Here is a 14775-nt window from a genome sequence, read left to right as displayed (position 1 = left end):
CATCTTAAGTGCAGAAGGCAAAACCTATATACCAAAAGCACATTTTGGTCATTGCATTATCAGCGACAGCAGCTGGTGTGGTTCTGCACTGGACGAAGAAAAGAGGTAAAATGATATTATGCCGTCTTTTGAATTTACATGCTGCTTGCATCGATGATGCTTTACAGGTCAGGGGACTATGACTGAATACGGTCATGTTCGGTTTCGTGTAGCGATGGGTAGATGAGGCCTCGTGAAGCGTTTCAGCACAAACTGTATCCATGCTGTGTCGACACAGTGTTGCTGTTTTGCTCCATGCTGACACCTGCTGGACCTTAAATACCATTGCAGGCAACTTGAGACTCACAACAGACACTGATTCAATGGCCAAGTCACACTTGTACACTGTAAGGTATTGTACTTTCCATGGAATCATTTTATATCTTTTACATTGCAAATATTTTACACATCTTTATTTTATACTCTACAAATATATTGTGAATGACATTAAGTGAAAATTAAAATGAAAGTATTGTGAATGTAATATTACCCATTTGACTCAGAGTTTATTATAAATTTCTATTCAGAAAAAAAAGTTTATCCAATGTTTTTGAATTCAGTCTATTGCATTTTTTTTTGCACCATTTCCACAGCTTTGGAAAACTCACAGGCACAGATGAAGCTGGGCTACACAAAAACTGTAAAGCCAGGTGGATAAGGTTCTGATAATATGTCTTCCTTTCCCCCCAGTACGTTAAAGGATCCTCTGATCTTGGAATTTTTCTCTCCGACACTCTCCACAATACTAAGGGGTTGGCAGTCCTTTATAATAAAATCCAGGACTGCCTGGTCCAGGACAGTCTTCCTAGATGAAAATAATAAAACACATTAATTAAAACAAATGATGATAAAGCTGTTCAGTGTCTATATAGGCCCACCAGTGTTCACCCTCGGTGTGTTTGTCTCCTCATTTTCATGTTTGGCTCTGTAATGCCTAAACACTGAGGAGGTGCTTTTGTTTGTGTAAGAAAGCTCCGCAGAACAGATGCGACATTTAACCTGCATAAAATGAAATAAATAATTTACACTTCAAGTCACATTGCTGTTTTTCCTATTATGATAGGTTACACTGAAACAAAGACAGACAAACTATTACCTTATTTGCAGTTAAAAGATCAAAATGATCCCACACAGCAGAAACATTTCTTTTTCTTTCGGGCTCCATTTTGTTATGGAGAGATGTGTATTTTTTTATCTTTGCGAGAGTAATTTTGTGTTTTTTGGTGGCGACTCATTCCGTTGACAGATGCGGAACCTTTTAAACACAGATTGGGTCGTTGGCAATGAGCGATACTGCAGCTGTGTCGATCACGTGACTTTTTCTTAAAGCGACGCACGCAGGCTTTGCTATGTGAGCTTGATACATGCGTCGGTGCGTCAGTGTTGCAGGACCCATCACATTAAATCATTTTTCTTGTTTCTGTTGCAGATTTGTCCCACAGCTTTGAAAACCAGTTACATGTTTAATCCGATGATCCTGCAACATTTTCTGGTTTGTTTGGGAGAGTTTTTGGTGACGAAATATGCAAATGGGTGTTCAACAGAAAATAACACGACAAGTTACAAAAACCCCCGCAGATTTAATAAGTTTGTTTTTGAGTTTAATATCGCATATTATTCATTTTGACCTGTAACAGTCTGAAGTGTATTTCATGCCCGTAACTTCACTTGCATGTGTAAACAGGCCCCTTTTTAACCTTTGCAGCAGGAATTATGGTTCTGAATTTAAAGAAACATAAAAACAGTCACTGCACCATAACTTTCATGATTTTAATGAAAACGTTAATGAAAAAAAACTTTGACTACAGGGAGCTTTGTGTTTGACTTCATCCACCTCATGTAAACTATACTATACTCACTCTACACCTACGACTGCACGGCCACTAACAGCTCCAACATCATTGTGAAGTTTGCGGACGACACTACAGTGGTGGGTCTTATCACCAACGGTGATGAGACGGCTTACAGGGAGGAGGTCAGCGCCCTGACCCACTGGTGTCAAGACAACCATCTCACCCTCAACGTCACAAAGACAAAGGAGTTGATAGTGGACTTCCGGAGGTGCAGAGAAGTACACACCCCCATCACCATCAACGGCGCTGCTGTGGAGAGAGTGAGCAGCTTCCGGTTCCTTGGAGTACATCTGGCTGAGGATCTTACGTGGTCAGTACACACAAACAAAACAGTGAAGGCGGCGCAGCAGCGCCTCTTCTTTCTCAGGAGACTGAAAAGATTCGGCATGAGCCCCCGCATCCTCAGGACCTTCTATCACTGTGCCATTGAGAGCATCCTCACTGGATGCATCACCACCTGGTATGGCAACAGCACCGCCTACAACCGCAAAGCTCTCCAGCGAGTAGTGCGGTGCTCTGAATGGATAATCGGAGGTGAGCTTCCCTCCCTCCAAGACATCTACAGGAAGCGGTGCCTGAGGAAAGCGGGGAGGATCATCAAGGACTCCAGTCACCCCAGCCATAAACTGTTCAGACTACTTCCATCAGGAAGGAGGTTCTGCAGCATCCGGTCCCGTACCAGCAGACTGAGAGACAGCTTCTTCCATCAGGCCATCAGACTGCTGAACACGTCATAGACACCTCACCTCCACTACTGGAACTTTAACATTATGCATTCCATACTGTACAGTAATGCCACTGTTTTGCACATATTCAACTCTGTATATTTTATATATTTTATTTATTGTTTACTCTATTTAATTTGTAAAATATGTGTACACACACACACACACACACACACACACACACACACACACGTGTAGAAAAATATTTAGTATACACATCCAGAAATGCATATACTATTATTTCAGATGTAGCCATTCTTGTATTTTGCTTGTTTACATTATTGTATTTTGCACAACTCTGTTGCTTGTGAAGCTCGCACACAAGAATTTCACTCACATGTGCTGTACCAAAGTACCTGCACATGTGATGTGACAATAAAAGTGATTTGATTTGATTTAAAAGAAAACTGTGGACAGTAGGTCCCTGGTGAGGAGGCGGGACACAGCGGAGAATGTAACTAACTGCTCCTGAAGGTTTTTCATGTTCGAAGTAGAATAAAGGGCCATGGTCCAACTGATGTTCAGCCAGTATTTTAATCTTCTTTTCACCAGCAAACACCGTGAAAAACTATGGTGAAACGATCAATGAAAAACACGGATATTACATCAGCAGAACAAAAATTACAACTCAAATAAAACATACACACAAAGTAAATGCACCAACATACCGTGCGCGCCTTTCTACTGAACATTCATGAGCAATTGTAGTCCATATCTTCTATATTTCCACCCTTTACACAGGCCAGCATTCTCTTTCTGGCTCGAGCCTTCAGTCTCTGGTGACACGTGCACTTAATTGAGCATCACCCCAAAGCATGCGCACCACAAAGCGCCACACTCAGGCCAACCAGTAGGTGGCGACAACACAACATGAATCCAGATTAAACACCAAAGTTTGAACATTGCAATCACAAAATAATTACATTTCAATGCGACGGCTACAGTAACAGTAATGGTGCGTCAACGGAGCTCGTATTTGTTGCTCTGGATCTTTCTGACGATTGTAGATGGAGGTGAGTGAGATGTTTGCTGTCAGTTGATCAGAGCGTTTGTAAAAAAAAAAAAAACATTTTGGGGAACTTGGTCGAAACTTTTCACTGTATTCAGTTTTCACGCTTTGGCTCTGCGACTGGACTTCTTTCGATGTTTCGTGAAGGCATTTACTGCTCCCTCGTGACAAGGCGGGGTTTGTTCATTTATCTATTTATTTATTATCCCTGGCTGGAACTGAACCAACGAACTTTTGCTTAGAAGTAACGAAAATAAAGATCTACAATAAGCATCTTAACAGAGTACAGGCTGTAATAAGAAGCTTGGCGTCTGTGTTCTTCAAAAGACGCATAAACTTTTTAGTTAAAAACATTAAAAATCAGGAAACAAACTCAGCCCGACTACACGGGATTTCCTGCGACGGAGGGAAAGCCCTGAAAATCTCAGCAGGCTGAACAAAAATCTAAACGTAGACATGATGTCGCAGTCAGGATTTGAGTAATGCGTCGTATTTATCAGTGGGTCTGGAAATGCTTTTAAAGCGGAGAAGTTAACGGTCGGGCTGGGTGGGAGACGTCCTCTTCCTGAGCGACTACAATGGGACAGCAGCAAAAGCACATCTCGGCTTTTATTCGTAGCCAAAGCCAGTTACACGAGTCTGGACGGCACGTCAGTGAATGGGCTCCATAGTTAACTTTGATTATTAGAGGAAACTGTAGTTTGGTTATTGGGGCTTAGAGCAGAGGAGACATGCATCACTGTGCTTGTTAATCATGTAAATATAATCAGTAACTGAAATCTCTGAACACTGAAGTCCTTATGTCTGAATATTTGCGAAGATCAAGTATCAATGTTACTTCCTTTTTCCCTTCCTCTTCTGAAAACCTCATTCTAAGTACTTTAAACATTTCAGTTTGCTTTCCAATCAGTCCGCCCGCTTTCACTTACAAAATATTAAACAGAAGTCTAAATTCTGTAATTTAGGTTGTAAAAATACAGCATATCAAAACACAACATAGCTAAAGATCTACAATAATTAAAAGAGTGCAGGCTGTAATAACAAGCTCACACTCAGGGTTAGACACAATGTTAATAATCAGGGCCGTGCAGAGAGGTTTAAAGGGGCACATTGAACCAGGCTGAATAACAACAACAACACATTCATCAAGAATCTAATATGGGCAACAAGGCAAAGCAAACGTAGCCGATGCTTTACCTGATGGGTACAATGTTGCTGTTGAGGGGTTGCTGTGGATAGTGCTGGTGGGCAGGGCTGTGTTGATCTGAGACTGTAGACATTAAAAAGTCCATAGGAGAGATGGTAGCTGATTAAACAAGTGTCATGAGATAATAACAAAATGCAAAGATTGGTGACAGCGCTTGGAACCATAAGGCAACAAAAAACTGTGAGAAATAATTTAGGCTCTGCCTGTGAATCACTCTTTGCTTCTCTTCTTCCTTCCATCCCATCTTTTCATATATCACTCTCCACTTGCTATGTGAGAACAAAGCACAACTTGCTATTGCAATAAACTATAAGCTAATTATCCACACCTAACAACTCTTGCACTTAATCTAAAATAAAATGATGACAGAAAAATGTTATAGCCCTGCCTTTAGTAGCCTCACACAGCTCCTGCTGTTTCCTCCTCATGTCCTTACCAGCCATGTCTGGACAATGTTATATCATGAGTAATATTTTTTTTTAAAAATCCATCAAAATAAAACACACACATGCACGCACACAGTGACATTTTAGACCTTCTTCAGAATACTGTATATACTATGGGCATCATGGTGCTGATCCAGAATCCTTACATTATTATTTATTACTAGAGCTACAATAATAAAGCAATGAGGAGGGGGAAGTAATAAATATGAAATAATGTCATTATGATGATTCCATTTGTTTCACTATCCACTCTGTGCAGGGCAAAGCTTATTACATGTTTAAACTGCAGAGATACAATCATTTTACTGCTGTAAAATCCAAATTTTGTCTTATTTAAAATATAAATCTAATATAATTGCTTCTTAATGTATGTTCTTTAAAATACAGCGTGTGTTTTTAATATATTATAATTATAATTATTATTATGTGGACATGCATATTAGATCGTTTTTAGTGAAATATAATCCCTCCAGAAAGGCAGGAAAAGCCCTGAAACTTACTTTAAAACTAAATATGTTCCCTAAAACGGTGACAGAGCTACAGACCCATGACAGCCTTACACAGGTAGCCAGCAGCTGTGACCAGCACTACCTGTGCAGTTAATAAAAGGACAGGTAATGTTTGTCGCGCTGTTGCACACACAGCACGCTCGTTTGTTTCAGTTCGTCAGTTGCAACAAGACAGCTTACCAACGTGTACGTAATAAGCTAATACTCCTGTGTGCTACACACTACAGTGTACGCTGTACACCTACTTACTGGTTGTGTCGCATCAGTCTGTGTCTCTGAGTTAACTTGTGTTTCTCCTACAGCTCTGGACCGCTAAAAATGCGCGTGCTCTTTGTGAGCTCGTTCCCGGCTCGTAACCAGCGCGTTCTGCCGTCGAGGGCGATCATTGGTTAAATGTGATCATGTGACTGATGCAAGCCAGATCCTTTTATTTAGCAAAACTGTGATTAATAGTTAAATATAACATTGTTGAGGGGCACAGACAGGACTCCGCACGCGCGCACACACACACAAAAAATCTTTTAAAAGTTGCCTCAACAAAAGGGCACTTTGGGCACTCATCAGGAAAGGGGCGGGTGCTCAAGCCCCTCTAGCCCCCCCTCTGCACGTGCCTGTTAATAATGTCTGAGACCTACAGTCAAAATGTTTGATTACAAAGACCGAAACTAAGAATCCCATCACTCAAAATCTGTTTCACTTAGTGAACTGAACCAAACGTAAGAGCAGATTTCAAACAAGAGAAGTTCGATAAATCACAGCCGACTGTCCAACATGAATACAAATGTAATAGCCTGCACACACTCATCACCAGCAGGTACATCTTGTTGCGTCCTCTTGCCTTCAGAGCTGCCTTCATCCTTCATTACAAAGACGCAGCTATTTTCTGGAAACCCTCCTCTGAGATTCTGTTCCACGTTGACTTGATAGCTTCTCACAGCTGCTGGAGATTTGTCAGATCCGTGATGTGAATCTGCCGTTCCACCACATCTCATAGTTGCTTTATTGGCTGTCGTTTTATAGCAGTGAACTCACAGCCATTTTCAAGAAGAGAGCGTGCTCTCCTCCTGCCTGGGTGTTTGGAGCTAGATGTGCAGGGGCCACGACTGAGAACAGGCTGCTCAGAGGGTAATTAACACTGCCCAAAAATCACTGGCTGCCCTCTGCGACCCCTGGAGGCCATGGCCAGATCCTCCTGTGTCAGAAAAAGCAGGACTATCTCAGGTGACCTCTCGCACCCCGTCCACCACCTGTTTGACTGCTGCCCTCTGGTCAGTGCCTCGGGTAAATCTCCCACTATTTAAACCCTAGTGGGAGTTGTCCATTAAGACAGAAATAATGGCTGTCCAACACAATTTTTAAGCTCTCCTCTAGTAACAGTACGAAGTTACAACATGTAACCTTGCAGGAAGAAGTGCTGCAGCTGTTACGTATACAGTGCTGTGTAAAAGTTTTGAGCCACCACTCATGTTTTTATAATTCACTAGAAAAATTTAGGAATTTGCAAACATTCATGGAAATACAGCATATAGGGCAAAATCGGCATTTACACAACTGTAACATGCTTGAAAGTCAACGTTTGGTTTGACCATATTTATTCTTCAACACAGCCTGAACTCTTAGGCAAGCTTATTTCTAATATTTTAAAGTTAGATGTTCTTATGTTTCAGGTACATGGGCCAGACGTGGCTGTCAAAAAGGCCAGGTGGGTCAGATACTAATAGTTGTGCTATGGACAGATTCCCCCACCTGAGCTGTAGATCTCTGCAGCTCGTCCAGAGTCACCATGGGCCTCTTGGCTGCATTTCTGATCAGCGCTCTCCTCGTTCGGCCTGTGAGTTTAGGTGGACGGCCTTGTCTTGGTAGGTTTACAGTTGTGCCGGACTCCTTCCATTTCTGAATGATGGCTTGAACAGTGCTCCGTGGGATGTTCAAGGCTTGGGAAATCTTTTTGTAGCCTAAGCCTGCTTTAAATTTCTCAATAACTTTATCCCTGACCTGTCTGGTGTGTTCTTTGGACTTCATGGTGTTGTTGCTCACAATATTCTCTTAGACAACCTCTGAGGCCGTCACAGAGCAGCTGTATTTGTACTGACATTAGATCACACACAGGTGCACTCTGTTTAGTCATTAGCACTCATCAGGCAGCGTCTATGGGCAACTGACTGCACTCAGACCAAAGGGGGCTGAATAATTACGCACACCCCACTTTGCAGTTATTTATTTGTAAAAAATGTTTGGAGTCATGTATGATTTTCGTTCCACTTCTCACGTGTTCACCACTTTGTGTGGGTCTTTCACGTGGAATTCCAATCAAATTGATTCATGTTTGTGGAAAAGTTCAAGGGGACGAATACTTTTGCAAGCCGCTGTATGTGTTTAATTTTAGTGTTTGTCTGTTCTGATGTTTCAGATACTGAGGTGTCCTGTGTTTTCATGGAGAGATGCGTCTTACCGTGCAGTTTCAAGATTGGGAATGAAATCGTCATCCACTGGTTTAAGACACCAAGAGACCTTCATGTCCACTCATTCTACTACAGCAGAGACCAGCTTGGAAACCAGGACCAGTACTACAGAAACAGGACTTCACTGTTCAAGGACCAGATCTCCAGTGGAAATGCCTCACTCCAGCTGACAAGTGTGGAGGTTCAGGATGAGGGCAGATATAAGTGCCACACCAGCACCATCACGGGAAACCAGGAGTCATTTGTCAACCTAAAAGTGGACGGTAGGAGAAACTTGCAGTGAACATCAGCTCAGTTCTCCGTGCACTGTCAGATGAATGAAGATTTTGTGTTCATTTTTGTCATCAGATTAATGATGAGTTTTTGATCCGTGATTTTTTGTTGCAGCTCCAGTTAATAAGGTCAAAATGAATCAGGTTGAAAACAGGATCAGTTGCAGGTCAGAGGGGATCTACCCTGAACCTCAGCTCACCTGGTCCACAAGCCCTCCATCCAACATCACCTTCACTAACACCACCACAGTCGAGCGGACTGAGCAGCTGCTTTACAACATCAGCAGCTCTCAGATGCTTTCAGCCGGTGTTTATCACCTGCTCTTTATCTGCACCATCAGCACTCGCAGGAACAGGAGGAGAGCCACTCTGCAGAGACTATGTGAGTATTTCAACCAAACTAGGAGAACTGCAGATGGGACGTAGATAACTAGGAAAAATATGAAGGAAAACTGCATTAAATATGTTGTCTGTAAAATTAAAACAAACAAACAAAAAACACAAAACCTGTTTATCTATCCTGATGAAACAATGCAAGGAAATCTCTATCCGTGATGTATCTTCGTCACCGTGCACTTTCAGATAAAATGCAGCATCCACACAAAGACTGTGGACCTTTAAAAAGTGTCAAGATGAACAAGGCGCACCAGAATGATCAAAAAGCAGAAAAGTTAAAGGCGGACTTTGGATGTGGTTTATGCAAAAAAGAAGAAAAAACTGTTGAGCTCTCTCTCATCAAAACACTGTTAGAAAATACAGGAATTTCTTTAAATATCAGTAATAACATACATATATCAGTATGTGGAGGGCTCAGCTGCAGGGGTCTATATGAGCTCAGTGAAAACAAGGAAGATTGGTCTGCCAGCGGGGCAGAGGTCACTGAGGTATTTATTAAGCTGTTTGGTGGTTGGTGCACTGAGGTGGATGAAATTCAACTCAAGTTCTTTTAGGCTTTGGGTCTTGAAGGCTTCTCCTGGGTGACATCAGTGGGGGTTTGGGGACAGCTCCTCCGGATTGGTGCTCTGGATCCACAGAGGAACCAGAGGGTTCACATTTCTCAGCCATCCTGGGAAGGTCCGTGCTACGATACTTTTAGGAAGACTCCAAGCTTCAGGAGGAACAGTGCAGCATGGATCAGTCTGATACCCTGTTACAAATATCTGAGGATATTGACTTGGATGTTTTGTTCTAGAAGTGAAGCACAACAGTGGGTGTGTGATGACATTCGTAGACGACATCACGAGTTCCTGTTGATATCCCAAATTGATGGCTGTCTGAGAGTCCCTCAGAGTCAGGACTCCTCTTCTTTACCATTTTTCCTGCTTTTTGTTACAGAATTAAAATCACCAAACACAAACTTTGTATCCTTAACTTTTGCCGGTGAGTTTAAGTTTCGCTTCTCGTCCAATTGCATTCTGTCTTCTCTGCATTGTAAGATGCTGTGGCAACAGAACCTGAAAACTCAAGCAAATATCACATCACTGATGAGTGTTGGACAACGCTCTTTGCTGGGGTCTTTTGGCTGGTGAGGGTTCACTATGTGGTTACCATGGATATGTCTGTGAAGGTTCTCAGTCATCCAGGTCATCGTAGTCAAAGGAGCTTGCAAAGAAAAGCGTCTGGACTTCTTTAAGTTACTTGAAGACGTTTCACCTCTCATCCGAGAAGCTTCTTCAGTTCTAAGGTCAAATGGTGGAGAGTCCCAGATATAAACCTAGTGGGAGTTTCCCCCCCACAGAGGGACAAAAGGACCCCCTGATGATCCTCTAATTACCTGAGCCAAGGTGTGAAACTGGGTGTGGGTCTCAATCAGCCAGAGTTTCGGGTGAGTTCATTGTGAAACCTGGCCCCACCTTATCATGCAAATTCCTGAGATCAGATGGCCCAGGATGTGAGTGGGCGTTAAGGCAAAACGTCTTCAAGTATCTTAAAGAAGTCCAGATGCTTTTCTTTGCAAGCTCCTTTGATTACCATGGATACATGACGCTCTGTGTGGGAGTGCTCGCCTCGGCTCGGTGTTGCTTGGGGCTGCATGGACCTCTTAGTAATTTCCCAAGACTGTAGTTTTTAATATTGTTGTTAATCATTTACGTTGTATGCCTTCAGCTGATATCAGTGGTCCCAGCACTGGTGTGACAATCCCCTGCACCCCCTCAAACACTTCACTCACCAACTTCACCCTCCTCTGGAGATTCAACCACACTCAGACCGTCCTGAGCCAGTCCTGGACCGACGTCACCTACTCGGTGTCAGACGGGTGGAGGCAGAAGGTGGAGAATGTGTCCAAGTCAGGCAGCCTCATGCTAAAGGACTTATCCACAAAGCAGGAGGGGATGTACACCTGTAAGCTCAGTAATGCTGAGGAGACGCACATTACCCACATCCACCTGAGAATAACTGAAGGTAAGATCGAGCTGATATAAAACACTGCAGGGAGAAACTTGCCCAGCTGATGACCAGATAAAGCCAGATTTCTAAAGAAATTAATTAATCATTGGGTGATCGTGGCTCAAGAGTTGGGAGTTTGCCTTGTAATTGGAAGGTTGCCGGTTCGAGCCCCGGCTTGGGCAGTCTCGGTTGTTGTGTCCTTGGGCAAGACACTTCACCCATTGCCTACTGGTGGTGGTCAGAGGGCGCCAGTGTCTGTGCGCCCCAGGGTGGCTATGCAAATAAATTTGGATAATTGGACAAAAGCATAAAATAAACTACTAAATGTGTATTTTGGACATTTTCTTTGCATTGGTTTAAAAAGTGAAACAACATGACCCAAAATCTCAACTTCTCATAACAAATAACTTCTTACCTGTAGAGTCCTGACTAAATGTGTAACCATGCACCTGCCAGAGCTTTTATTATTGCATTTGTAAAGTGGGGACATTCAGCCAGACAAAGACTTATTCTACTCAGAAATAATAATAATGGATTGGATTTATATAGCGCTTTTCAAGGCACCCAAAGCGCTTTACAATACCACTATTCATTCACTCTCACATTCATACACTGGTGGAGGCAGCTACAGTTGTAGCCACAGCTGCCCTGGGGCAGACTGACAGAAGCGAGGCTGCCATATCGCGCCATCGGCCCCTCTGGCCAACACCAGTAAAGTGTCTTGCCCAGGGACACAACGACCAGGACAGAGAGCCCAGGGATCGAACCGGCGACCTTCCGGTTACAGATGCAATTCCCAACCCCCTGAGCCACGGTCGCCCACACCCAGAAATGTTTGCTGTTGAAACATAACTACACAGACCAATAACGTAAAAGTAAAGATTCAGTGTAACTGTATCAAAAGTGAACCTATCAGTGTTTCTGCAGCTATGACCTCGTGTTATTACTGCACGTGAGCTTTACTCATAATTTCCTAAAATAAGACATGTGAGCGACTGTGAGGGGAACAATTGGAGGGGAAATGGACTTTTTTACAGGTTTCTCTCTTCATGGTTCAGTTAACAAGTTAAAGCTTATTGAGGAAGTGAATCTGTCAGTTGAACCAAAACAGAAAACATAACTAATCCTGATGCAGCAGCAAGTTTTACTGTCACTTAGTCATCATACACTTCAGTTTTTGAATAATTCAGCAGTAAAACAAGCCTGTCGGGATTACAGTAATATTCTGGTGCGCAAACTAGTATGAAGTATTAAGTCAGCTGTGTTTATACTTATAAAGATCATGTACATTCTTTGATAATCACCAACATTATGATTAGTAACTGTACTTTCATTACACATTTTTCCACAGGGGCTCGCTCTAACACTGCAGTCATTACTACAGCTGTTATGTGTGGACTGGTATTGATCGGCCTGTCGATCGCTGCCCTAATCTCCATCAGGAGGTCTGTGCTACACTTTAATCACTTTGTTTGACTTTGAGTTGTTTATAGTCCAGGGTTGAATCACTGCAGTGTCTACACACCATAGAGTGTGATGGCGTTTGTTTGTGCTGGTCTGTCTGCATCGTTCTGCCATCATGAGGGAAACTAATCTGTTCATGTCACACTTTGAGCTGATAAATATTGAACAGCTGGTACTTTTGTTCAAGTAAAAAAAAAGAAAGTTGATTCTGTTCATCTGCACGTAGCGTTTTGTGGGAGAAACGTTTCGTCACTCATCCAAGTGACTTCTTCAGTCTCAGCTGACTGCAGGTTTCAATCTTATAAACAGTACATTTGCATAATGACTGAAATCAGCCCACTGAAGGAACAAAGGGCTGGGAGGTCAGTTCCTTAATCTTAAGCAGAGAGTTTAGATGAAGGAACTCGGGAACTATGTTACTGATGACACCCAGTTTGTGCTCCAGTGGATGACGAGAGTCAAACCTTAAATACTGATCCGTATGTGTGGGTTTATGGTGCACGTCTGCTCCCACAAAACGCTACGTGCAGAATCAACTTTTGGAGATTTACTTACCTGGATGATTGAGCATGCACCAAGACAATGAAACTCTCAGGGTTTTTTACAATAAGGTGAAAAGAAAGCACCAAAAACATCAGTGAAGTACAAAAACAATAAAAATATATAACAAATATAACAAGAAACAAACAACTTAATGAAACAGGAAATAAACTAATTCATTGTGGATACAGAAAAATGAATACTAAACTAACGGATCCTATAAATAGATTTTAAAAAATCTAAATTTTTCTACTTGATATGATGTAACAGCTACTGTAGATTAGACATGAATGACTTTCTGACCTTCTTATTCTGAGGACGAATATGTGTCTTACTGTCTTTTTATTTTGCGGGTGACTGTGTAATGAAGCCGAGCCTCATCCATAACCTTTGTTCATGGCATCAGCTGAGTTTACCTCATCATTGCCAACGTCTCTAATACATAGTTAATATTACATTGATTCATTAATTGTACTAAATTTAATAATCAGGAAGTTAAGAAAGGATTCATCAATCATCCGCAGGACAGTTGGATAGAACAGCAATAATCACATGAGCCTTCTTTTTCTGTGTATTACAATATACAGCTACCCACTGCTGCTAACGCGCTACAGACACGCGGCCTTTGTATCGTCGTCACAAACCAGGATGGACTCTGTTTTGTTCAGAGTCACAACAAAGAGAAACCTTATTTTACTACCTGATGAAGAACAAAGTAAAAACATAGTGACGTAGAGTTAACCATTAGGCTGTTTTCACCAACAGTCTCTGTATGCAGTCAGCTCAGATCAGACGCTGCTGTGATTTGAAAAATGCTGACCCCTGGTGGACAAAGTCTTAATTACAAGAACTAGTTCAACTTGACTCACTTGTACTTGTTTAGTCTACGAAACAATTGATAGACTAAACATGCTGTATCAGTATTATTAGAGGTGGGGAAATGGACCATAAGCATATTTGTCTGTTCAAAGATGTTTGATGAAGGACCATCACTGAGAACTCTTGAAAACAACGTTTGTAAATCAGCAGTCTTGCCTTTGACAATCTGTTGTGTTTAAAGGATGTGCTGAATGTGTTTATGCTTCAATTGATTCCTTTTCTTTCAAGAATTGTCTCCAGTTTTATTCTTACCTGAAGTGAAAACATCCCAGTGAAAATGTGGCCAACTGTCAGTTTAGACAAAGGTTTCAAAACAGCCACAGCTGTTAGTTTGTGTGTGTAAGCTAACAGCTAAAATAATGTTAATTATTAGTTTTTAGCGCTTAGTTTTTTATGTTGTTTAGTCTAGAAAACATTTTTGGCCAATACTCTGACAGTATTATGATCACTATGATCACAACACAGCTAAACACAGATCAGGTTCAGCATCTAAACTGCTGATGCAGACCTCTATAGAGGGGGGACGTCACGCTCTGACGTTTTTCTGGCCTAATGTTTAACATTGAAATGTTTCCCATTTAAAAAATTTCAAAAACGCCTTTTTCGATTGATATATGTTTGTAATTTGCTGATATTTGCACAATTTGAATGAAAATGTGAATTTCTGTAAATGTCTTAATTAAAAAACAGTGGTCGCATGCCAATAAAGATTTCTGTCATAATGTATATGTAAGTGAAGAACTGAGACTTTATTTTTTCAACCCTGTGATACTTCGTGTATCACATTTGATACATCACATTACATCATCAATAGTGATGCGCGAATCGTTCAATACTGGAGAATCACTTTACTGACTCATGAATCATGATTCACAAGTCCAACTGACTCACTGACTCATCCCTGTTGCTGTTAGCAGCAATGTATCTAGCTTATAATTAAAATTGTGGAGAAAAACACAACATCCAGTATCTTAACAAAAAC

General features: G+C 41.7%; 1 protein-coding gene across 2 annotated transcripts; it reads left to right on the top strand.

Annotated features, from left to right (window-relative positions):
- The first annotated feature begins 2615 nt into the window (after nucleotides 1-2615).
- On the top strand, nucleotides 2616-14502 carry hhla2b.2 (HERV-H LTR-associating 2b, tandem duplicate 2). Of its 2 annotated transcripts, XM_085417553.1 has the most exons (7): nucleotides 2616-3630; nucleotides 7456-7647; nucleotides 8199-8513; nucleotides 8638-8904; nucleotides 10629-10925; nucleotides 12262-12355; nucleotides 13502-14502. In XM_085417553.1, exons 2-7 carry the CDS (start codon nucleotides 7572-7574, stop codon nucleotides 13647-13649), a joined length of 1197 nt encoding a protein of 398 aa, XP_085273679.1. In that variant the 5' UTR covers nucleotides 2616-3630; nucleotides 7456-7571; the 3' UTR covers nucleotides 13650-14502. The 2 variants fall into 2 exon arrangements, with proteins under 2 accessions (XP_085273679.1, XP_085273678.1); XM_085417552.1 differs by lacking the exons at nucleotides 7456-7647; nucleotides 13502-14502 and having other exon boundaries at nucleotides 2674-3630; nucleotides 12262-13463.
- Nucleotides 14503-14775: the final 273 nt, after the last annotated feature.

Source organism: Rhamphochromis longiceps, linkage group LG9 (assembly GCF_057381845.1).
Source record: "Rhamphochromis longiceps isolate RC_006_pf linkage group LG9, R_longiceps_female_GT1.1, whole genome shotgun sequence".
NCBI lineage: Eukaryota > Metazoa > Chordata > Actinopteri > Cichliformes > Cichlidae > Rhamphochromis > Rhamphochromis longiceps.
Note: the sequence above shows the minus strand (reverse complement) of the source record. Positions and strands in the feature narration are given on the sequence as shown.